General features: G+C 37.7%; 1 protein-coding gene across 1 annotated transcript; it reads right to left on the reverse strand.

Moving 5' to 3' along the window:
* LOC109231468 (sugar transporter ERD6-like 8) lies at nt 195-21892 on the reverse strand. Its single transcript, XM_019397129.1, has 17 exons — nt 21829-21892; nt 19599-19705; nt 18414-18473; nt 17899-17964; nt 17667-17732; nt 10860-10935; nt 10710-10774; nt 5440-5532; nt 5176-5256; nt 5007-5091; nt 3785-3828; nt 3634-3696; nt 3440-3499; nt 3294-3347; nt 3134-3193; nt 2593-2707; nt 195-641 (listed from the first exon to the last, which is right to left on the reverse strand). Exons 1-17 carry the CDS (start codon nt 21890-21892, stop codon nt 526-528), a joined length of 1275 nt encoding a protein of 424 aa, XP_019252674.1. The 3' UTR covers nt 195-525.

A 27251-nucleotide genomic window follows, 5' to 3' on the forward strand; every position in this document is an offset into this window, starting at 1 on the left:
TTGTTCATTAATGGTTTATTTTTGATTGTTTAAACTGGTAAAAGATCTAGCTAACGTTGGCTTGCCTAGCAAGTGAAATGTTAGGCGGCATCACAGTTCCGTGGGTGGGATTCCGGGTCGTGACACATATATAATTTAATCTTTCCCGGACAACATCCAATATGATCAAACACCCTCAAAATCAGAAGTTAGCATTCAACCACATGTAAAACACCTCTTTCATAATTAATTAGTACAATCAATTATATAATTGGCAAGGGTATTACAACTTTACTTTGATTTATTCTAAGAAATTTTAGTGAATCGAAGAAGATATCTTTAATTCTTCAATTCTTTTTCCTTTTTTTTTTGTGGTATTAATTTTTCAATGCTAGTACTATACAGACTTAGTTGGCGTGCAACATCCTTTCAATTCCTTCCAATTTCTTCAAAAATTATCACTCGACCAAATATTATGAGGCCAAATGTAAGCGTCGCATTTTTAATAGAAATCAAATTCCTCTTTCCTCCTTGATTACTTTCAGCTCATGAATTGAGTGAAGCGTGAATTTCTTCGAGCCTTCTGCCTTTTGTTTCAGGGACCATTTGGTAGATGAAGATCGTAGCAAGTAGGCAAACAAATGCATATAGGAAAAACGTTCCTGCATATAAAGAAAAAAAGAAGAGAAAATGACATTATCCATCGCCTTGTATTTTAAAAAACAAACGTATTTTCTCATACAGTTATGAGTTTATATAATTATCTAATATCTGATGAGCTGAAAGCAACACCTAGTCAATCAAGCCTTCTCTACATCTTAGTACTATCTCAATTTGTATGACACTCTTTCTATTTTAACCGTTTCAAAAAATTTGTTATTGTACAGGCGGATCTAGCCTTAAGCTTGTGGGTTCCCGTGAACCTAGCAGCTTTTGTCCAAACTCTATATTTATATAAGAAAAGGCCTAAAAATGCCACTCAACTAACATAAGTGGCCTATCTATACCATCTGTTAAAAGGTCACCCTATTCATGCCACTAACGTTATACTTTTGAACACTGATCTTATTTGGTCGTGACAAGGAATTAGGGGTTGGGTTAAAAGATGGTTGGATTTTATCGGGTTCGGCATGGATAATTATACATAATCAGGGTTGAAAGAAATGTAGGGTCAAGTAAAGAAGAACCGGTAATATAAAGACACGTGGCAAAGGTGGGGTCGAAAATTTAATTCTTATTATTTAAAAATCAAAAAATGGAACTGTTAGTCGACAATGGCATAAATAGGCCAAAAATATAACGTTAGTGGCATAAATAGGCCAAAAGTATAACGTTAGTGGCATGAATAGGGCGACCTTTTAAGGGATGACATAGATAGGCCATTTATGTTAGTTGAGTGGCATTTTTAGGTTTTTTCCGTATTTATTTTAAGAAATCCGCTTAATATCTATAGATTTGATTGTGAACCCACTAATCCATAAACTTCAAATTTTGGATTCGCTTCTGTAATGTTATTTTACAAGTACCAAGTTTTTAGATTTAAATCAATTTAACTAAGAGAGATTTTCACAAAAGTGCAATCCAACCTACTACGTCTCATTTATATGGTCATGTTTTTAAGTTTTCAGCTACATAGCCCACTATTATTATTATTTTTTGCACGAGTATTTATACACCTAGTATAAAATATTATACAATATTAAAAACACTTAGTATAATATTTTATAATATTGTATATAAAAATTGGATTTTATCTCCTATAAATTTCAACTTACGAAAAATATCATCAAGTTTCAAATATTTAACTACAACTTCAAAATGACATTCTCAATGAGCTTCAATCATCAATTTGTCAAAAATTTCAATAAACCTAAAAATTCCATTTATGAATTTTCAAGCTTTTAAACATCAACGATAGAATTTTAAATTTTCACTTTAATGTTAAATTTGTGATGATAAACATGAACAAAATCAGTTTCTAACACATACTCTTCTTAATACTCTATTAGATGTTTCAAATTTTATACGAAATAGGCAAAATTATATAAGAAAAAGAATATAGGCTAAAATTGGTTGATGAATTTCTGCACTTCTTCGTAGTTGTTTCTTTACCACTAATCAAATGTAAGTTAAATATAATGTTTTCTCTTTCAGTCTAGCTTTTGATCGATTAAGAATTGTAACATCTTACTCAATTTACTACTTAAAATATATAAATCAACTAATATTTTAGACTCCATTTCCAATCTAATGATTTCCCGTTGTAAAAATATAAGAGTGATTTCTTCTTCTTTTTTTCCATTGAAAAGAATTGTGCATTAAACTACTTTTTGTATCCGATAAAACACAAAGAACAATATAGTGTTTCTTTGGTACCTAAACTCATAATAATTGTAATTACGAAAGACTAGTATATTTAATGAAAGCAGCTAGAAATCCTTTTGTTGGTTGAGATATGAATTATTTTGACAGTTTATTACTCTCAAAGAAATTTTAATCAAACAAGAGAATCGATCATTAACTCCTGAAATATAAGTATGTGTTTTTTTTTTTTTTTTTTTATATTTTTGGAAAAGAAACTCAGACAAAGAAATAAGTGTTGAATGGGATTACCATGTGAACTCCACAACATGAGAAAGTTGAAGGTGTAAGAAATAACCCAAGAACCAAACCAATTCATCAATGTCACTAAACCTCCACCTAATCCCTTTACATGTAATGGAAATACCTGCACATATAATAAAAAGGTTGTTAATTAAGACCATATTTCTTTTTCTTTGTATAAAAAGGATAGCTTGCTGATTTTAATTATTACTCCCTCCGATCCACAATAAGTGACCAATTTGCTTTGGGCACACCCATTAAGAAAATACTAAATTCTAGATAAAAATAGTTAGTGTGACTAAACTACTCTTAATTCAATGTTGCAGCATATTTACAGTAGCACTTACTTCTCTTATCAAATGTGAGGAGTAAATACCATTTTAGGGATACGTACATAAGGGTAATTTTGGAAAAATAAATTGAATTTTTTCTTGATTATATAAATGAACACTTATTTTGAACCAAAATAAAAAAGTAAATGCGTCACTTATTATGGACCGGAGGGAGTATAAGATAAAATAACATAAACCTTGATTTCAATTAATGTTACCTCACTCATAATGAGCCAAGGACCTGCCCCCATTCCTATTGAAAAGAAGGCTATGTAGACCTGTACCCGATACAAATTTTAAAATAAACCGAGATGTTCAATTTATTTATTTTGGGTAATTACTTAAGACTAGAATGAAATTTGTATATCAAAGTCTTACCAAAACGCCAAGAATTGCAAGGTTGGGGACTAGAGTTGGTGCCACAGAATGAGCCTATTAGAAAATAAAACAACATTATATACTTATAAAAATAAATAAGTTGAGAGGGGAAATAAAAACTCACGGTAACCATAACATTAATTAACCTTTAAAAAGAATGAAAATGCAATTAGTAGATTCCCCAACAGCAAACCAGACGCAGACATCTGAAAAATAAAGAAATACTATTATTAGTATTAGAAATGGGAGTTTTGGATTCTTAATTAAATTGAACTCAAGGGGGGAGTATGGATTAGGGAGATTTTAATTTTCAACAGCCTTTTTGTCTGTAAATATTTACCATTAGAAGGGGTCTTCTACCAGCTCTATCTATCAAAAGTGCACCCCCTGCAGTGACTCCCACCTGAAAGAAAAATAAACCTACATTTACATTTTTTAGAAAATTATCAAAGAACTTTCATAATTATTTTTAGAAATGAGAGAACAGAAACCTGTAGAACACCAAAAAGTATCGTTCCCAGTCTGGGATTAAAACCTGACATCAAATCATGTGTAATTAGTGGAAGATGGCAACAGCGACCCCACAACAAACAACAATAACAACAATAATATAGTTAAAAGGCAAAATACACAAACGGCTCATTCAAGTTGTCCTCAACGGTCAGCCAGACACCTCAACTGACCCCTCTACCATTTTAACACTTATAGTCAGTAAAAAATAAACCTCATGAACACCCGAGTCCAACAGACCATATGGGTGAGTTACACTCGCCTATGACTTATCAAATTAACCAATAAGAAAATGACACATATAAATTGTACATAAAAATCTGATAAATGTAATTAACAAAAAATAAACACATTTAAAGCAAAAAAGAAAAAAGAAAAAATTTCCTATTAACCTAACGTGAGACTGCCTCCATTCATCTTCTTCTCCCCCACCCCCCACCCACCCAAATATTCCTCATCATCCCCTTTCTACTTTCCCTTTATTTTATCCCAATTTTTTCTTATTATACAAGTAACCAATTAAAGACCCCAACTAACCAATTTCATCCCAACCTTTCTGATCTTTTCCTTGTTGACGAAGCTCGGCAGATCGGGCGACCTCTATCTCTCTACCTTTTGGTCTTCATTCTTCTCTCTCTTATTTCATTGATTCAAAACTTGGATTTTTAATTATTATTCTTTGTAGAGTATTCTAAATTCTTGGGTAAATTTTTCTTGAATTGGTGTCTAGTTGATTTTTTGATTCAAGCAACCGGGTTTTACATCTTTCTAAAATGGATGGATGAAGTAATTCTACTGAGATTTCATTCATGAATTATGAGTTTAACAATTTTTTGGTTAATGATTGGCTTTAATTTGATGAAAATTTTTGTTTGCTAATGTGGGTTTGACAGTCACGGTGGTGGCGAAGGCGGCGATAATGGCCAACTGATTCTGTAATGGTTGGAAGAAGATGTTGGAGTTTTGGAGCCCACTTCAAATTAATTCTAAAAACAAAAAAAACATAATTTGGTATGCAACGCGCGTTTCGGACTGTGTGTCACACGCGAGATGGGATGACTAGGCCGGGTATTTACTTGATACATTTAATAGCTACTTGAAGTGTTAAAATGGTAAAAGGATCTGTTGAGGTGCTCAAATGACCGTTGTGAACAACTTGAAGGGGACATTTATGTATTTTGCCTAGTTAAAACTACAACATACCTGCTGATTTGAAAATTTCAGTAGAATAGAAAACAATTCCGTTAATTCCCACAAACTGCTGGAACGCCATCAACCCAACAGATATCTAAAGGTAGAAATAAAGAAGAGGAAAAATAAGTAATTTTAGCTTTAAAAAACAAAAAAATAATTAAGGGGTTGGGATGCTTACAATAACTGCTCGATAATTGGATCTGTCGAACAAGTTTAGAAAGGTGACTTTGGGGAGCGTTTGAAGAATGGTCAAATACTCCTGTAAGATTAACCAAACACTAAATAGTAAGTCGTTTCATTCATTTTTTATGTTGAACAAAGGATTGAATTGATCATTCATCATTCATTCGTACGTGTTAGTACAATAGCTAGTCTTGTAGTAGTGGAAAAATGGAAAGATGGAGCTAGCTATATAGAGACACATGTATGTATATGTACGTACTTGTATAGTGGACCTTTCATATGAAATGTCAGCATGTTTCCCTCTTAGCTTTCTTAGAGCTGCTTCAAATTCTTCTTCTTCTCCATTCATAGCCTGCTCCAACACACTACTTTCTCTTCATTTCTCCTTTTACTTGTTGAGATGCGAACTAATGCAGGGAAGTAGATAGAGGCATATCTATGATTTACAATCATAATTAACTTCATAATAGATACGAGTGATGACATGTGATGACCCGATAGGTCATCTAGAGCTTTAACCCTTAATTTTGTGTTCCGTAACCGCAAATAGCTCCTTTTAGCCTTTCTCGACTTGCACGTGCAGTCCGTGTCTTTTTTCGGAAGGTTTTTATGTGAAAAATTGATTAAAATGTGATATCGTGCCTTAAAACTCATTTGAGTTGACTTCGGTTATATTTTGAACAAACAGACCCGGATCTATATTTTGATGGCCTAGTGGGTCCGTATCGTGATTTGGGACTTGAGCATATGCCCGTAATCGAATTTGGAGGTCCCTAGCTTGATTTATCGCAATTTGTTGAAAATTAGAAGTTTAAGGGTTTAAAGAAATTTCAAGTTTGACCGAAGTTTGACTTTGTTGCTACCGGATCCGGATTTTGGTTCCAGATCTTGGTATAGCTCATTACGGTAATTAAGACTTTTCTGCAAAATTTGGTGCAAAACGGAGTTGATTTAACGTGATTCAGACGTCCGGTTGTTAAAATGAAAGTTCTTAAGTTTTATTGAAAATTTCATTCGATTTGGTATCCAATTCGTAGTTCTGGGTGTTATGTTGGTCTTCTGATCGCGCAAGCGAGTTCGTATAATATTTTTGGACTTGTGTGCATATTTGGTTTGGAGCCTCGAGGGCCCGGGTGAGTTTCAGATAGGCTACGGGTGTTTCGGACTTAGAAATTCTGGTTTTCTTTAGCTTCTGCTGTCATCTGGTATTTTCTTCTTCGCGATCGCGAAGATACTCCCGCGATCATGAAGAGTAAATTGGGCTGGAGGTGGATTTCCTTAATCGCGAACGCGACAGCTGGGTCGCGAACGCGGAGGAATGGGGGACTTACCCTTCGCTAACGCGACCAGCTTCTCGCGAATGCGTAGGCTTTGGACCTAGGAAGGGGGGTCAGTGCTTTCTTCTACGCGAATACGAGCATTCGCTCGTAAACGCAAAGAACTGGGGGGAGCAGCCTTCGCGGACGTGTAGGCCATTTTGGCTGATGTGCTTCGCGAATGCGGTAGGTCCTTCGCGAACGCGATGAAGACCTGACGCACAGACCTTAAAACATTTCAAAAATGGGATTTCATCATTTTTCACCATCTTTCCATTAAAGCTCGGCCTAGAGGCGATTTTGAAGAGAAAATTTATCACCAATTCATAGGTTAGTATACTTTAACTCATTTTCTTCCATTTCTATCATCACCCATTAATTACTAGCCTTAATCTTTGTTCTTCCATGGTAGACAACTAGGGATTTAGGAAGAATTGGGGAATTTTGCAAATTCGAGATTTAGACCTCAATTTGGGTCGGATTTCGAAACTAATTACATAATCGAGCTCGGGGGTCAATGGGTAAAGGGTTTTTGTCCGAATCTCGGGTTTTGATCAAGCTGGCCTGGGTTTGACATCTTTTGAATTTATGGGAAAAGTATAAAAGTCCTAACTTTATGTAGTGTAATTAATTCTCTTAGCATTATTTGATGTATCGAGTCGATTGTGGTTAGATACGATTGGTTTGGAGGCGGATTCTAGAGGGAAGGCCCCAATAGAGCTTTGAGTTGACTGCTGAGTGAGGTAAGTGTCGTGGTTCATCTTGACTTGAGGGATTAGGACTTGTTTGCCTATTTGCTACATGTTTAAATGTGTGTAAAATGTATATGTGAGGTGAGGAATACTTATGCGTTGTTGTTGGGTTAAAGCATGCTGGTGCGACTTGTTTCCTTATATTTTATTGCCTTCTCTAATTACGATATCCATGCTTAGATTAGTTTATTACTTACTTGATTGTTCTTTCCGTATTTATGAACCAATTGTGATTGTTGAGTATTTTTGAAAGTTGAGGTTTGGTATCTTGGAACCATTATTGACATAAGATTTATTCTTGCTTGTTCTATCTCCCAAAATTTTATATTCATTACTATATGGTAAGGGAGAGTGTTAAAGCACGAAGAGTAATGTCGTGCCGTTTATTGCTGCATTTATTGATTAATACATAGTGAGAAATAGAGTAAAAGACGAAGGGTGATGTCGTGCCATATTTATCGTTTCATGGAGAGGTTGAGAGTAAAAGAACGAAGAGTGATGCCATGCCATATTTATCATTTCATGGTGAGGTTGAGTAAAAGCACGATGGGTGATGCCATGCCGTCTTTATTCGTTATGTTTATCCCTTTTCATTGTTGATGATTTATTTGGCTATCTTATGTTGTCATTCCTATTGTGGTTATCGTATCTTGTTCCCCTTTCGCATGCCCTCTCCCAATTTTACATATTAAATCTTTATGTGTTACTATGTTGCACATATATCTACGTTTATACATGTTAAAGTATGTGAGTGTCCTGTCATAGCCTCGTCACTACCTCGTCGAGGTTAGGCTCGGCACTTACGGAGTACATTGTATCGGTTGTACTCATACTACACTCTGCACTTCTTGTGTAGATTTGGGTACTGGTCCCAACTGTACGTGAGGTTCATCAGCTCGGATTAGCACATTTGGAGACTCGAGGTAGATCTGCTGGCGTCCGCAGACCTTGAAGTCCCATTCCTCTTTCCTTTTTTACTATTCATTTCATTCAAAATAGTTGTATTTATTTCAGACTCTATTTGTAGAACTTCTAGTAGCTCGTGCACTTGTGACTCCACATCCGGGATTGTACTTAGATATTTTTGGATATTTTTCCTTTTCGCACATCATTCCATTTTTATTTCAGTTTAAATGGATTTTTAATTACTTGAATCATTTAAATGGAATATGATTTACTCTAACGTTGGCTTGCCTAGCGAGTGAAATGTTAGGCGCCATCACAGTCCCGAAGGTGGGAATTTTCGGGTCGTGACAAGTTGGTATCAGAGCACTAGGTTGCCTAGGTCTCACGAGTCATGAACATGCTTAGTAGAGTTTGGAGAATCGGTACGGAGACGTCTGTACTTATCTTCCAGAGGCTATGGAGTTTAGGAACAATTTCACTTTTACTCTATTCTGCCGTGCGATTTTATTCTATCATTGATTATTTAACTCTTCTATTCTTGTTCTCTCGCAGATGGAAAGAACACATACTGCATCTACAGCTGGACAGCAGTCGGAGCCCACAGTGGCAGCTCTTACGAGGGGCAGAGGTCGAGGCCTAGGTCGCACCAAAGGCCAAGGTCGCGCCAGAGGCCGAGGCAGAGGCAAAGGCAGAGCTCAGCTTAGAGCTCAAGCAACAACACCAGTAGTAGAGCCTCAGGTAGATTTTGATGGGATGTTCCAGCTTAGACTATACCTGTTGGACCGTCTCAGGTTCCGGAGGGGTTCATCGCCACACCAGTGCTTCAGGATGCTCTAGTCCATTTGGTGGGCCTTATAGAGAGTGTGGCCTATGCCGGTACATTTCCAGTGGCACCAATCGTCTCTCAGGCTGGGAGAGGAGCACAGACATCCGCTACTCACACTCCAGAGCAGATAGCTCCCCAGTATCAGACTCCAGCAGTCTTACCAGTTGGGGTAGTTCAGCCAGTTGTTGCGGCACAGGCCCGTGACAGGCCCGCCATGTCTTGTGAGGCCCTATTGAGATTGGACAAGTTTACTAAGCGCTTTCCAGTTAACTTCAGTGGTGCATCTTCTGAGGACCCACAGGACTATCTTGATCGTTGCTATGAGGTGCTGCGGAACATGGGTATAGTTGAGACCAAAGGGGTCGATTTTGCTATGTTTCAGATTACGGGTTTCGCCAAGAGGTGGTGGAGAGATTATATGTTGACCATACCAGCTGGGTCGCCTGCACTTACTTGGGACCAGTTCTCACAACTATTTCTAGAGAAGTTCCTCCCTATCACACTAAGAGAGGATTACCGCAGGTAGTTTGAGCATCTCCAGCAGGGCAGTATGACTGTTACACAGTACGAGACCCGTTTTGTGGATCTAGCTCGTCATGCCCTTGTCTTGCTTCCTACTGAGAGGGAGAGGAGGTTTAATGATGGACTCACTTACACTATCAGGCTACAGATGGCCAAAGGAGTCCGGGGGTGATATTTCCTTTCAGACGGCTGCAAATGTTGCTAAGCGGATCGAGATGGTGTGAGGGGGAAGGGTTCTAATAAGAGACGACGTCATTTCGATGGGTTTAGTGGTGCCTTTTCTGGAGGCAGGGGTAATATGTATCTTTATAATTCTTTTCTTGTTCAACTATGTGCTTATCTTAGTTAATTGAAGGGCCCTCAATTAATTGTGCCCATTTGGTGTGTATTGCATGAGAAAGAACATATTTAGGTTGTTGTTGAACGATATCACTCCTTGGTATTTGAGAGATTAATTCTTTGGGTTTAAAAGAAGGTTTTAAAATTACGAAACTTTAACGTGATTAGTGCGAGTTGTTAAAATAGCTTACTAGAGTAGTTCGAGAGAATACATCTAGTATAATATTGTGATTGATCGACAGATGACTGCATTAAGTTTAGTGCTCACAATCCATAGAGAATAATTTGCGAAGTTATAGCTAACACAGCCAAAAAGAATTTGACAATTAAGGAAGCCTAGACCTCCTTAATCTTGACAACAACTCTTCGTCTAATTTATTGCTAATTTCCCGCATTATATTAGCTGAAAGTACTAGTTTAAATCTCAGATTATTATTTGATAATTCGGAAAGTTGATTCACTTGACTCTTGGCAATAGTGAAGATTATAATAGATAGGTTAGTTTTCTGAAGATTTCGACTCTAGACTATAAGTTGAATTATATTTGCAAGGATCGCTTAGTCCTTTTTATAGACATAATTTGGCATGATCACCTTGCCTAGTAGTATATTCAGTAATAATAATAATAATAATAATAATGATGATGATGATGATGATGATGATAATAATAATAATAATAATAATAATAATAAATAATAATAATAATAATAATAGTAGTAAAAGAAGAAGTCTCTACCAAGTCTAAAATATATTCTCAACTATAGATTTCACTATTAACATTAAAGAAAAAAGATTCAATTCTTTCTCCAATAAAAAGAAATAACAATGTAGAACGTTTAAATGTAAACAGGCACAGAAAAAATATTACCAGCCATCTTGGAGACTCGGGGATGAAGAAGAGACCCAAAAACAGCAGGCCACATGGTACAACTCCTGAAAAATTATTAAGAAATTTAAGATTTTTAAAAAAAAGGATGGTACAAAGAGCATTGCAGATTATCGAGGATGATAACATTACCTAGTAAAGCTAGAATCCTCCACCCGACGAAGGCACCAATCACGTAGACGGCGGATAAACCAATTACAATTGAGAGCTACCGATTGAGGAAAAGAAAAGAAGAAGAAACTTTAATTTAGTTATTACTCAGATTTATTTATTAATAGTAGAAAATGTCATAAATACATTTTTATGTTTTCTCTCAATTTTTTTTTTCATAATAAACAAAAGAGTCGGCGTGTTGGTTAAAGTTTATTACGTTCATGGTGGATTTCGTTCCTATTTTTGGGTGACGGAAACTATTTACCCACAATCGATATTTTCACCAAATGCATTAGGTTGTCATGGTTAAAAAGTATGTAAATAAAAATATAAATAAATCACCTTTAAGTAATAATAGTATATGTAAAAGACATGGGCTATCCGGTGCGAATCCGAATATAATCGAATTTCAATGCGGATATCGGACACCGGGTGAAAAATAAAATAAAAAATATATAAAAAAACACATGTTATATATTCATTAATTTAGTATTTTTGCGTAAGTTTGAGTCAAAAACCATGAGACCAATATTATAAATTAAAGGGAAAAGCGCTTAAACTACCCCATTGTTTGATAAATGGTTTACTTATAGCCTCTGTCCATCTATTAGTCCAAAAATACACATTCCGTCCATCTATTAGTCCAAAAGTACATACAATGTTAATTTTATTAATTAAGATATCCCTACGTTTAACGGCAGACTAGCTGGACCTTTAAATTAATGTGTTGACGTCTTTTTATTGGGCCACATGACACTCTTGTCCAAACACGAATCTGAGTAAAACTAAAAAAGCTAGCATCAATTGTTTCAACATTTTCATTATCTGATGCGTTCAAATTCGGGTTTAGCTGAATTGGATAGAACCCAAAACTAAAAATCAATTCGGGAAAGCAAAATCAGAGAATTCAATTCTTTATTTTGTTTATTTTACTTTTATGTTAATTTATATAAACAAATAGTTGCATGAGGAATGGGCAAAAACAGGGATGTGAGATTTCATCGTTAAGAAACTAAATAAACACTTTTGTCATCGTTTACCGGAGATTTGGGCTGTTGTTGAAGGAAAATTCGAGGAATCCTCCGATGGGTTAACCATTTGAACTTGTAGAGAGAAAAAAAAAGATTTTAAAGAGAGAAAGACACAATGTTTCAGATAATAGTAAGATTTTTAATACATATTTTAATACGGATACTCTATCTGCTACTAATTTCTTATTTATTAAGAAAGGGTCATGGTCATACAGACATTTTGCTCTTTTTTCGCATTTTTTTGACTCCCCTTCCTCAAGTGGAGAAACGGATTCGTCCAGTTCTACTACTACTATAATTATAGGATCATCCCATACAAATTCACTTCCAGTTAGGCAGGATAATCCGGCACCCCCCTTCTCTCCAATTCTCATTTTCTTTGGGGTCGTCAGTTCCCAGAGCTTGAGGATCTGGAGATAGAAATTTAGTCCATATATCTACTTGTAACTCAAAGCTCTTCAAGTATCAAACTAAATTTATGATTTCAGTGCTTTATGCCCTCATCTTTTGTACTACAATCTGTTCGCGAGGATCTTGGAAGTGGCGAAGAAGAAAAGATACGAGTGAGGAAAAGGGTAGACCATAGAAGCCATGGAAGTATGAAATAGAGCAGGAAGAAGAAGCCGGAAAGGTTTTTTTTAACCCGAATTGTAAAGCAATTAGGGCATGTTCGGTTTATGGATAGGTACTAAACCCATATGTGCTGTCTGACCCAAAATGCCACGTGGCCCAATAAAAATATGCCACCTCATTAAATAGAAGCTCCACAGGTTCTGCCGTTAGTCGCGGGGTAATTTTGTTAATAGAATTAACGTCGTGTGCTTTTTTGGACGAATAGCTGGACGGAGGAAAACTTTAAACCATTTAGTAAATGATAGGGGTAGTTTTGACCCTTTCCGTAAATTAAAAAAATCTCCTTACCCAGCCATTGATTAAAAATTAAAAAATCTCCTTATCCCGACATTATTTTGGATCTCAATTTGTTAAAAAATTCCTATTTTGGTACCAGTTTTATTTAACCTACAGTTAGTAAAATTCCTATTATCCAGAATCATGATGGATAGATTCTGGAGCCATCCGCCATGTTTGTGCTAACAAGGAGTTATTTTCTTCTTATGCCCCCGCAGGACCCGACGAGACAATTTCATGGGAAATTCGTCTACGGCGAAAATTGAAGGAGTTGGCAAGATTGCGTTGAAGATGACGTCGGGAAAAATAGTGACTCTAAACCAAGTTCTCCATGTTCCAGAAATTCGCAAGAATCTTGTGTCTACCTCACTTCTTGTCAAGAATGGATTCAAATGTATTTTTGTTTCTAATAGTGTTGTACTAAGTAAGAATGATATGTATGTAGGAAAAGGTTACCTGAATGAGGGCCTTTTTAAGCTAAATGTAATAGAAGTTCCTATCAATAAAGTTAATGCCTCTTCTTACTTACTTGAGTCAAACACTTTATGGCATTCACGCTTAGGTCACGTCAACTTCAAAACATTGCGAAAAATGATAAATTTAGAAGTATTGCCAAAATTTGATTGCATTAATTCCAAATGTCAAATATGTGTGGAATCAAAGTATGCTAAGCATCCTTATAAGTCCGTTGAAAGGAATTCAAGTCCTTTAGACTTAATTCAGACAGATATTTGTGACATGAATTCAACACCATCTCGCGGTGGGAAAAATTATTTTATTACTTTTATTGACGATAGCACGAGATATTGCTATGTTTATTTACTTAATAGTAAAGATGAGGCAATTGATGCTTTCAAGTAATACAAGAGTGAAGTTGAAACACAACTAAACAAAAAGATCAAAATGATAAGAAGTGATAGGGGTGGCGAATATGAATCTCCTTTTGAAGAAGTATGTTTGGAAAATGGCATTATTCACCAAACAACTGCCCCTTATTCTCCACAATCTAATGGAATTGCGGAGAGAAAGAATCGAACGTTGAAAGAGATGATGAATGCGTTGTTGATAAGTTCTGGTTTACCACATAACTTGTGGGGGGAAGCTATACTTAAGCTAACCGAATAATCAACCGTGTACCTCATAGTAAAACACAGTCCATTCCCTATGAAAAATGGAAAGGAAGGAAGCCCAGCTTGAAATACTTCAAAGTGTGGGGGTGTTTAGCTAAGGTACAAGTTCCTAAACCTAAAAGGGTTAAGATAGGTCCAAAAATGGTTGATTGTGTATTTATTGGATATGTAACCAATAGCACGGCATATCGTTTTCTGGTTCATAAGTCAGAAAATCCTGAGATTCACGTTAATACGATAATAGAATCAGATAATGCTGAATTCTTTGAAACTATTTATCCTTATAAAAAGGAAAGTGAAGTGACCTACCAAAGGTCAAAACGACCTCGGGAGGAAATAACAGATGGTATGCCTAATGAGGAAAATCCGAGAAGAAGTAAATGTCAACGGACTTCTACTTCATTCGGTCCAGATTTTCTGACTTTCCTGCTAGAAAATGAGCCTCGTACCTTCAAGGAAGCAATGTCTTCCTCAGAAGCACAATATTGGAAAGAAGCTGTCAATAGTGAAATAGAATCCATATTGAGCAACCATACATGGGAATTGGTTGATCTTCCTCCAGGTAACAAAACATTGGGTTCTAAATGGATTTTCAAGAAGAAAATGAAAGACGATGGTACTATTGACAAATACAAGGCAAGACTTGTTGTCAAAGGATTTAGACAGCGAGAAGGTCTTGACTATTTTGACACATACTCGCCGGTAACAAGAATTACATCCATTCGGATGCTAATAGCGTTAGCCGCCTTGTATGATCTTCAAATCCATCAAATGGATGTAAAAACAGCCTTCTTAAATGGTGATCTAGAGGAAGAAATTTACATGGACCAACCTGAAGGGTTTGTGGTTCCGGGAAAAGAAAAGAAGGTGTGTCGTCTTGTTAAGTCTCTTTATGGACTAAAACAAGCACCCAAGCAATGGCATGCGAAATTTGACCAAACAATGTTGTCAAATGGCTTTAAGATTAATGAATGTGATAAATGTGTTTACATTAAGAACGTTCCAAATCATATAGTCATTGTTTGCTTATATGTTGATGATATGCTAATAATGAGCAAAGACATTGCCGACATTCAAGCTACTAAGCGTATGCTTGCTAGTAAGTTTGATATGAAAGACTTAGGAGTTGCCGATGTAATTCTAGGAATTAAAATCCAGAGGACTCCTCAGGGTCTAGCTTTGTCTCAATCACATTACGTGAAAATGGTACTTGAAAAATTCAAACACTTGGAATTTAGAAGTGCAAGAACTCCAATTGACTTAAATCATCATCTTATAAAGAATAAAGGTGAAAGTACGTCTCAATTGGAGTATGCTCGTGTGTTGGGAAGCTTAATGTACATCATGAACTGTACACGACCTGATATAGCTTGTGCGATAAGTAAACTTAGTCGATTCACAAGTAATCCCAACAAACATCAATGGGTAGCAATGAAACGAGTTCTGGGATATTTGGAATATACCCAAGACTACGCTTTGCACTACAATAAATATCCTGCGGTTATCGAAGGATATAGTGATGCAAATTGGATAACCGGCTCAACAGAAACAAAGTCCACAAGTGGATATGTTTTTACTGTTGGTGGAGGAGCAGTATCTTGGAAGTCTTCCAAACAAACGTGCATCGCTCGCTCTACAATGGAATCAGAGTTTATAGCTTTGGATAAAGCCGGTGAAGAAGCTGAATAGCTTCAAAATTTCTTAGAAGACATTCCGTTCTGGCCAAAACCTTTGGCTCCTATTTGCATACATTGCGATAGTGAGGCTGCAATAGGACGGGCAGGGAGCGTTATGTATAACGGAAAGTCTCGTCATATACGACGAATACATAACACCGTTAGACAACTACTTTCTAGTGGAATTATCACTATTGATTATGTAAGATCAAAGGATAATGTGGCAGATCCGCTTACAAAAGGCTTAACTAGAGAGGGAGTTGAGAAATCATCTAAGGGAATGGGACTATGGCCGAGGACAAGTCAACATGGCGGTAACTCTACCTAGAATTTTGGATGTTCCGAGATCTAGGTTCAAGGAGCACAAACAAAGTTGTGATTGACCGGTTCAACATTGTCAAAGTAAAATCTTTGGTCCCTTCTCGTGATGAAGACAATGTTCAGTAACAAGGATAGAACTTTACACGTTCTTTAATGATTACCTAAGTTTGATGTGGTATTTATCAAAGAGTGTCAATCTAAAGGATTACACGTTTAGGAATCAGCTATGTAAGTGTGAAGTGGAAGCCGCTTCAATGAGAATTTTGTAAGGCCAATTCTCTACACACTTATGAAACCAGGCGGTGTTCATGGCTGAAACGAACACAACAATGAGAACCAAGACGGTTAAGGGTTGGTTGTGTGACATATGGTTGTCTAGGTATACACTAAAGTTCGACGGTTCAAAGATATTAAATCTACCGATTGAACGAGTATATCCGACATATGTTCACTACGAAAAGTTCAAAGGGAAACCTACTTATCCAGATGCGATTAATCCTTACTTGCAAATCACACAACTTTCATCTATGATCATTCTTGTTACAGCCATTCCCATTCATGTGGGGGATTGTTGGACTTTAAAGGCATTGGGCTTCAAAGACTTTAAGCATTGGACTTTAAAGTCTAAGAGTGTGAATTGAAAATGGTGGGAAATAAAATGGAGGAAAATGAAAATTTGAATAAAGTGAGCTTTTGACTTGCACTTTGTCCCTCATTGGTGAGGGACAACTACATTTGTGTGCTTATATATAGAATCACTTCTTAAAGCTCTTAAAAAGGAGTTGAAGAGAATGAACCCTCGCGCCGTCGTCGTCGCTCGCTCGGCTCGGCTTCGGCTTCGGAATATTCAGAAGGATAGTCTGGCCGCGGTCTTGGCGTAACCGCGGTAGGACCGCGCCAGAACACTGCTGCAGATTCAAAAGGCTAGTTTGGCCGCGGTCCTGGCGTAACCACGGTAGGACCGCGACAGGACGCGTAAACTTCTGAACAGACACCTTTTCCAGAACAAACATCACACTTCTTCCAATAATTGCCTATAAATTCTGAGGCATAGCTTCGTTTTTAATACACCAAAAATATTACAGAACTTCCTTCTTTCTGAAAATACTGCATTCTAATTCGCAGTCTCTCTCTCTCAAATTCGTAAGTGAGATTTTGCTCCGTTCTTTGAGTTCGTTGGTATCCTGCAGTTTGTATTGCCACTGTTACAGGAAGGTTTATTCCGTTTCATCCTGGGAGGATTTAATCCATTACCTTGGCAACTTGTGAGGGAGTTAAAATTCCTTAAGGACGCACAAGCAAATTGTGGACTCGGAATATTTCTTATTCTTTACTGTTTTCAAGTTTCTTTTATTCTTCTAACAGTTTTCTGATTTTGTGTTTTAACACAGTAGCGAATAACAGTTTTGGATGGAGAAAAATGGCAGAGAATAGAGAAAAAGGAGAGGAGAGAACAAAGAAAAAAGTTGTAACTGAATTCTCTAATTTAAGGCGCTAATAATGGATTGTATATGCATTGTATGAAAACGATAGTTATAGCGGGTAATATACAAATTTAGGACTACCTTGGTAAATAAATTTGAAAATATTATATAGGAACGAAAAACTCCCTAAATATAAATCCAACTGTTCACTTCTCATTTTTCAATCTTTCCTCGATAGCTAAAAAGACAATTTACAATAAATAAAAGAAACAGAATCAGAAAAAATTCTTTATACCTGATTAGTAGAGGATAGTGCCCCTCGCAATTTATTTGGCGATATCTCTCCAACGAACATAGGAACCTAAATGAAGGTTCACGTGCAATAAATTAATGGAGGTAATTCAAATTCATAAATAGTACAAATTGATATTTTCGTTGTAATTTGGGTGCAATGCCTATTTCTTTGTTAATTATGTGTGACTAGGAATATCCAAGAAGTAAACAACAAGGAAGAATTTAAAGCGTACCACGTACGAAATAATGCCAATGCTATAACCTGACAAAAATCTCCCCAAATATAGCACCATCGGTTCCTACAATTATGAAATTAGCGTTGCTACAGTTAGACCTCAATTCTTCTGTTCAGTTCATAAAAGGGAATAAAAGTAATAAAACTGACATTTAAAAATAGATTTACATTAAATATACAAAATCAAGAAAAAGTACAAATTATCTAGTATTTAGGCATTCTAAAATATGCAGATAAATAAGATCGTAATTCAACAAATTCTTAATTATAGAATAACATATTTATATAAATTATAATCAAATATTTAAAAGAAAATCTAAAAATAAAATATTTTAAGCGTAAAGAACGAAGAATTTAGAATAAAGTGCCAACATGATATTTTTAAGGCGTACAAAATGAATAGTTCAAGACATAAATATAAATTATTCACCTATTGAGGTGTTAGTAGGATTTTACCATTCCACCACGACACGTTAAAAGACATAAGCAGGATATTGTATAGAGGATACAAACCTTAGCAAGGTAGATTGCTAACCATCCAGCAGAGCATATTACAGATGATAGCCTCATGGCCTGATCAACATTCAAAGCAAAACAATTTAGGCAGGATAGTGATAATGCCCAGATTACTTTTATCTCGTTTGAACAAAGTACAAACATTAATTATATTTAATAATTAATAATAATAATACACAATCTAATAGAACACCTCTAATACGTGTTGAGTTCTTTTCTGGTGAACTTTCCTCTAATACAATATATCCAGATGGTTGCCACTTGTACAACAAAAATCTTGACAAATTAAATAACAACCTAGCTCATGTATAATTAGTTAATTCCTTCGTCCCCATTTGTTTGGTACAATTCGAATTTCTAGGATCAAACTTCTCAACTTTGATCGTGAATTCGGACACAATCTTTAAGTTTTTGAAATAAAATTTACATATTTAGAGATAACAAACATACAAAGTACTATAGTGACAGTAATTAATAATTCAAAATATTTTAAGGCATATGAAAAAATCGTGACCAAAGAAAAACTCGTTTGACTCTCGAAATTCAAACTTTATCAAACAAATTTGGACAGAGGGAGTATTAGTTTCTCCATCCCAATTTACGTTGTGGTGTTTCAATGGACACGAAATTTAAGGAAAAAGAAACTTTTAAAGCTTGTGGTCTAAAATAAGTTATAGATATTTGTGTGATTATAAATCATTTCATTATTGATAAAAATAAGAAGTTTATACTCCGTTCGATTCAGAATAAGTGACCAATTTACTTTTGGCACACTCATTAAGGAAATACTAAATTCTAGACGAAAATAGTTAGTGTGCCTAAACTACCCTTCATTAAATGTTGCACCATAGTTATAGTAGTACTTCTCTTCTCAAATGTGAGGAGTAAATGACTTTTTAGGGATACGTCCATAAGGATAATTTTAGAAAAACAAATTGAATATTTTCTTGATTATATAAATGAACACTTATTTTGGACCAAAATAAAAAAGCAAATTGGTCACTTATTGTGGACCGGAGGAAGTAGTTAAATTACTTGTAAATGTAAACATTAGAGAGGAACATTTAGGTTAAACCAAAGCTAAACCATCAAGAATTAACATTGTAGGTAATGATCTAACACCCTAAGTAGAGGGAAGTTGAACAAGGAGTATATTAGTATTGTTGCAATACAAATTCTTACTCCTTTGCGGCCTAGAAGATCTGCAATCCGTCCCGCAGTGATTGCACCAAGCATTGCACCAATTGTTAATATTGACCCAAATACTGAATACTGCATTAATGACAAAACTTTAGATGAAGAATTAAAGATAACATTTAATTATATGCAAATTCACCACTTCGATCTCTTAATTTATTGGACTAATTATCTCTAAGAAACTAGAGACACAAACACACTGCACATAGCAATCACAAAAAGAAATTCGGTCTGCTACCACCCGGAAGATGAAATGAACGAGCCATGCAGGAGGAGAATCTATTCAAACAAAGTACTAGCAGGTCCCAATACGAATCGACAAACAATACGAACACAACAGACTTTAGTAATCTTAGTCTACAAGATGTTAAACAAAAAATATGAAATTGTTGTGTTGCAAGACGTACGAACTTCTACAACTATGGAACTTATGTTGGATTTTCTCTAAAGGGTGTGAATGGGAAATGAAAGAGGCCAGCACCCGTTCATTATCTATAAATTTAGAGACTTGACCTTATTTTTACGTACAGAAAAATCTAAAAAACTTCTCATCTCTTCTCTACATTGTTGCACTGTTTTTCCAAAACAAACATACTAGTGTCAAGTGTGATTTGTTCCGTTAATTGTTGAGTTCGCTGAAGTTTTGTAATTTTGATTGTCGGTATTATAGAATAGTTTTTTGGTTCTATCCTGGGAGGAACTAATCCATAACCTTAGGCAACATTGAGGGGATTAAATTCCTTAATTAAGGACACACAAGCAACTTCTGGCTCGAAAATTATTTTAGCTTTATTGAACTGACAATTCTTTACTTCTCTAATTTTCTGGTTTTCGAATACAGATTTCTGACCATCTTAAAGAACTTAAAGAGAATATTTGTTTTCATCATTGATAGAAAATCAGAAAGTTGGTGGTTTTGTAAAAAGTTGTAGAGAAGTTCGGTTTCACAAATTGGGATTTCTGTGGGAGATTTGACAATTGATGTCGTCTCAGGAAATGTCACTACAAGCAGATATTACTAGACGCTGCTTGTTGATATTAGTTTCAAGGAATTTACCATTCTGCGCACATCGAATTCGTGGTTGGAAATTTGTTTGGACGACGCAATACCACTGAAAAGGAAAAATAAATGCTCTTATCTTTTGAGATATCTCATCACTGGTTTAGACGAACTATTGGTTTGGGTGCCATCATGGCTCCGATAAATTGGGTCCTGACATATGTTCCGAAGAAGGCAAAGACTGGTAGGATTGGACAATTACCTATTAACTTGTTGGCAATCTCAATAATTGAATATTGTGATACAGATTATGTTGGTAACAATGATATTCGAACATCAACCACATGATATCTCTTCATTTTTGTACACGATCAAAATCGGGCTTGCCGGATATTGTGCGACTAAGCGAGGTCGGGACGGAATATCAAGGCCCGGCCCCAGTTATATCGGAGCTTGGTACGGAGACAAATTGATAAGCTCGTGGATCAACGGCCGATGAAGATCGAGGTCGGCCGTGACCGAGACCAAAGCAAGAAAGAGATCGAACAAGATTGAAGAAGGCCTGCTATGTCAAATAACAGAAAGCTGAGATATTGGTAATTAGGCAAGGATCATGGCAGAAATCTCGGCACATGTCGAGTTAGGATCGGACATTTAGTCTATCATGGGATTTACTTTTGTAATTAGAATTGTACCATAAATAGGATTCCTATACTATATAAAGAGGGTCCTAACCATTTGTAATCATCTTACATTCACGCATACCAAAGAATTATATATCATGCTTTTATATCTTGCAAGCTCTGTTGTCCATTTCATACTTTCAATAGCTTATCCAGTTGGTTCGAGGGCAATTAGCTCAAGGGCCATAATTGTTCATCACATTGATTTGCTTTGTTTTACTGTTAATTCCTAGCATTAATTCTTATATGTATCAGTTTGTGCCAAGTGAAATCACATATCCTTAAAATCACTTATAAGTTTAATTGTTATCCGATTTTTAGGGTAAACAGTTTGGCACCCACCGTTGGGCTAACGATAATAGTGATTGCCTGGTACAATTTTCGTAACACACATTATTTTATGCTGTTCTTTGAAGTATCTTTGATTTCAGGATCAACATGTCAAACTCCCAAGTAGCACCCACACACACAGACAACAGCCTTGGTCTTTATGGCGAGAACGGAAACATAGCCGCCTTAGGAAACGGAGTACCTCCAGTTATACCCGATGGAGCTCCGACCGTGGACCGAATCGACGTCAGTTCCCATTTTGCCATTAATGAGAACTTGGGCGTCGACCCTGAGAATAGCGTCTGAAGAGATGCTCGAACAGCCGATCAGAACGCACAGAGCAGTGAAGAAGGCGGAATTAGCCTTCGAATGATATTCGAGATGTTGCAGATTCAGCAAGCTGCAATAGCACAACTGCAAAATCAGAATCGTGCACCAAGCAGGATCGAGCTCGAGCCATCACAAGAAGTTGTTCATAGAGCTGAATCGGTGCCAAAGAGATCGAATGAAGGAGAATCAGAGGCTAATCCCGCTATCGTAAAAATGCTCGAGGAACTAACAAAGCGAATCGAGACAAGGGAAAAGAAGATCGAGGAAAATGATAAGAAGGTGGAAACTTATAACTCTAGGGTCGACCTGATTCTGGGGGCACCACCGGTATTGAAAGAAATTAATTCCAAAAGGTTTGTCCAAAAACCTTACCCCCCGAGTGCGGCTCCGAAGCCAATCCAAAAGAAGTTCCGTATGCCTGAGATACCAAAGTGCAACAGGACGACAGATCCAAACGAACACGTCACCTCATATACGTGCGCCATTAAGGGAAATGACTTGGAAGATGAGGAGATTGAATCCGTGTTGCTGAAGAAATTCGGAGAAACTCTATCAAAGGTTGCCATGATATGGTACCATAATTTACCACCTAATTCTATTGATTCATTTGCTATGCTTGCAGATTCTTTTATGAAGGAGCACGCTGGAGCATTTAAGGTTGCAACTAGAAAGTCGGACCTATTCAAAGTAAGGCAAAGGACAACGAGATGCTCAGGGAATTTGTATCTCGATTTTAAGTGCTCAGGGAATTCATATCTCGATTTCAAATGGAACGAATGGATATGCCACCGATCACCGACGATTGGGCCGTTCAAGCCTTCACTAAAGGCCTCAACAAATGGAGTTCCATAGCTTCGCAACAATTAAAGGAGAATTTGATCGAATATCTAGCTGTCACTTGGTCCGATGTGCATAATCGATATCAATCGAAGATTAGGGTCGAAGACGATCAACTGGGGCTCCAATTGGTTCGATTTATCCCAAAAGGCCCGCGGACACAGTTAAAAGGGATGTCGATCGGGAACCACGATCAAGCAGAGACTGATATCAGCCATACGGGAGAGATCGGAGAAATAACGGGTCTGGACAAAACCCCGTTCAGAACGATAGAAGGAATGATCAGAGACAAAGCTCCGAGGGCTCATGAGCAAGAGTGGTTTCGATAGGGATGCCGGGTTCAAAGAAGCACCTCGACTATCAGAATATAACTTCAGCGTAGATGCTTCTGCCATAGTATCGGCCATTGGGCGTATCAAAGGTACCAAGTGGCCTCGACCTCTGCAGACCGATCCGGCCCAGAGAAATCCAAACCAAATATGCAAGTATCATGGCACCCATGGCCATAAAACAGAAGGTTGCATACAACTAAGGGAGGAAGTAGCCCGTTTGTTCAACAAGGGGCACCTTCGAGAATTCTTAAGTGATCGGACCAAAAACCACTTCAAAAATAGGGATTCAAATAGATATAACGAGCAAGAAGAGCCACAGCATGTAATTCACATGATCGTTGGAGGGTTTGATATTCCTCAAGGACCGATATTCAAAAGCACCAAGGTGACAATCACAAGGGAAAAACGGACTCGGGACTACTTACCGAAAGAGACCTTGTCTTTCAACGACGAGGATGCAGAAGGGATCGAACAACCTCACAACGATGCACTGGTAATATCTATCCTTATGAATAAAATTCAAGCTAAATGTGTGTTGATTGATCCAGGTAGCTCGGCCAATATTATTCGATCAAGGGTCGTAGAGCAACTTGGCCTACTACACTACTAAAAAATCTAGTTTTAGCGACGAAAAAATTCTGTAGCTAAATAGAGAAATCCGTTATTAATCTCATTTAGCGACGGATTAGCGACAGATTATCAAGAAATTCTGCTAGCTACGGGCGATTTAACGAAATATTAGCGACGATGTTCGTTGCTAATTCCAGTTTTTAAGTGGTGTTAAATCAAATTGTGCCCGCAGTTTGAGTGCTTAACGACTTCAACTTGGCAAGTGAAATCGCCAAAGGGAAAATTATCTTGCCGGTGAACGTGTCCAGAACCATACAGGAAATGAAGTTCCATGTAATCGAGGGTGACATGAGGTACAACGCCCTGCTCGGGAGGCCTTGGATCCATATCACGAGGGCAGTACCCTCGACCCTCCACCTAGTTCTAAAGTTCCCGACATCTGAAAGAATCAAAACGGTAGCCGCCAAGGAGATGTTCGCAATCGATGATGTGATACCAGTGTCAACACTTTCGTCAGCAAAGGGATCGAATTCAAAGGGAAAACGGGAAGTCAAATAGCAACCACGTCACCAGCCTCGGCCCGATCGGAGGAGCAAGAAACTTTCGAGGATGATGATTATATGATACCTCGAACCTTCATAATCCTCGATGATTCTGATGCAATAAAGTCGACGGTCGAAGAGCTGGAACAAGTCATACTGATCGAACATTTGCCCGATCGAAAGGTATACCTAGGCACGGGTTTAACTCTCGAGCTCAGGGCAAAACTTATTCAATTCCTTTTAAATAACATTGATTGTTTTGCTTGGTCCCATTTCGATATGACAGGGATCCCACCAGAGATCACTACCCATCGATTAAGCTTGGACCCAAAGTTCCGTCCAGTAAAGCAAAAGAGAAGGCCCCAATTCGAGGTTAAGCATGCATTCATCAAGGACGAGGTAACCAAACTTCACAAAATAGGGTCCATTCGGGAAGTAAAATACCCCGAATGGTTAGCAAATGTAGTGGTAGTCCCTAAAAAGGGAAATAAACTTAGAATGTGCATAGACTATAAGGACTTGAACAAGGCCTGCCCTAAGGATTCTTTTCCTTTGCTGAATATCGATCGCATGATCGATGCCACGGCCGGCCACGAGATTCTCAGTTTTCTCGACGCCTACTCCGGTTACAATCAAATATAGATGAACCCCGAGGATCAAGAAAAGACTTTGTTCATTACTAAATACGGCACCTATTGTTATAACGTAATGCCGTTCGGACTAAAAATGCTGGTGCAACTTATCTACGCCTAGTAAATCGAATGTTCGAAGAACAAATAGGGAAATCTATGGAAGTTTATATTGATGACATGATAGTTAAGTCCCTGCGAGCAGAGGACCATTTGAAACATTTGCAGGAGACTTTAGATATACTAAGGGGGTACAATATGAAACTCAACCCAGAAAAATGTGCATTCGGGGTCGGGTCGAGCATGTTTCTCGGCTTCATGGTGTCCAATCGGGGGATCGGGATTAACCCCGATAAAATCAAAGCTATCGAGGATATCAAAGTCATGGATAATGTGAAGGCCGTGCAGAGGCTGATCGGGCGCATAGCCGCCCTAGGGCGATTCATCTCGAGGTCCTCAGATAGAAGTCACCAGTTCTTCTTACTTCTTAAGAAGAAGAGTAATTTTGCATGGACCCCGGAGTGCCAACAAGCCTTAGAAGAACTAAAACGATACCTGTCAAGTCTTCCACTGCTTCACACCCCGAATGCGGACGAGCAACTCTACTTATACTTGGCGGTCTCGGAAATAGCGGTAAGTGGGGTCCTAGTTCGAGAAGATCAAGGTATGCAATTCCCTATTTACTATGTTAGTCGGACCTTAGGTGAGGCTGAGACCCGATACCCGCACTTAGAGAAATTAGCGCTTGCTTTAATAAGCGCCTCTGGGAAATTAAAACCATATTTCTAATGTCACACAATATGTGTTGTAACTACCTATCCCCTTTGTACTATTTTTCATAAACGCGAACTTTCGGTGCGATTGGCCAAATGGTCCGTGGAACTCAGCAGGTACGATATTGAGTATCAACCCCGAATAGCCATCAAGTCCCAAATCTTGGCGAACTTCGTGGCTGACTTTACGCCGGCCCTCGTAGTCGAGATCGAAAAGGAACTGTTACTAAAATCAAGCACATCATCGGGGGTGTGGAACCTCTTCACGGATGGTGCTTCGAACGTGAAAGGGTTCGGGCTGGGCATCGTTTTGAAGCCACCCACAGGTAACATAATTAGACAGTCTATCAAAACTACGAAGTTAACTAACAATGAGGTCGAGTATGAGGCCATGATTGCAAGTCTCGAGCTGGCTAAAAGTTTGGGAGAAGAGGTCATCGAGGCCAAATGTGATTCCCTACTTGTGGTAAACCAAGTCAACAGAACTTCCGAAGCCCGAGAAGATCGAATGCAGAGATACTTGGACAAGATACAGGTAACTTTACATCGATTTAAAGAATGGACCTTACAACACATACCTCGGGTACAGAACAGCGAGGCCGATGCCCTTGCAAACTTGGGGTCATCGGTCGAGGATGAAGAACTTAACTCAGGGACTGTCATACAACTCTCGAGATCAGTAATCGAAGAAGGCCACACCGAACTAAACTCTACGAGTTTGAGCTGGGATTGGAGGAACAAGTATATTGAATACCTGAAGAACGTGAAACTCTCAACAGATCCGAAGGAGTCAAGGACTCTACGCACCAAGGCAGCACAGTTCACTTTGGCCGAGGATGGAACGTTATTCAGGAGGATGTTCGATGGGCCTTTGGCGATATGTTTGGGACCAGGAGACACCGACTACGTCCTATGGGAAGTTCACAAAGGCACTTGCGGGAACCACTCCGGTGCCGAATCATTGGTTCACAAAGTCATCAGAGCAGGGTGCTATTAAGCTGATATGGAAAAGGATACAAAAGAGTTTGTTCGAAAGTGCGATAAATGTCAAAGGTACGCTCCAATGATTCACCAGCCCGAGGAGTAGCTCCATTCGGTCTTATCCCCATGGCCATTCATGAAATGGGGAATGGACATCGCCAGCCCTCTACCATCGGCCCCAAGTAAAGCTCAGTTTATTTTATTTATGACTGATTATTTTTCTAAGTGGGTTGAAGCACAGGCTTTCGAGAAAGTCAGAGAAAAAGAAGTCATAGACTTCATTTTGGGACCACATTATATGCCAAACCGAGATGCCTCCCGAGATCATGTGTGACAACGGAAAGCAATTCATCAGCAACAAAGTGACTAAATTTCTCGAGGATCACACGATTAAAAGGGTTCTATCAACGCCATACCATCCCAGCTGGAACGGACAAGCCGAATCAACCAACAAAACCATCATTCAAAATCTTAAGAAAAGATTGACCGGCTCTAAGGGAAAATGGAGAGAGATATTGCCCGAGGTTCCTTGGGCGTACCTGTAACACCCCATAAATTTGAATCAGTTGTGGATGCATTAAATGAGTATTCATGTGATGGTTATCAATTGGTTATGATAATAAGTGTACGA

Source organism: Nicotiana attenuata, chromosome 8, assembly GCF_001879085.1.
Source record: "Nicotiana attenuata strain UT chromosome 8, NIATTr2, whole genome shotgun sequence".
Taxonomy (NCBI): Eukaryota; Viridiplantae; Streptophyta; class Magnoliopsida; order Solanales; family Solanaceae; genus Nicotiana; species Nicotiana attenuata.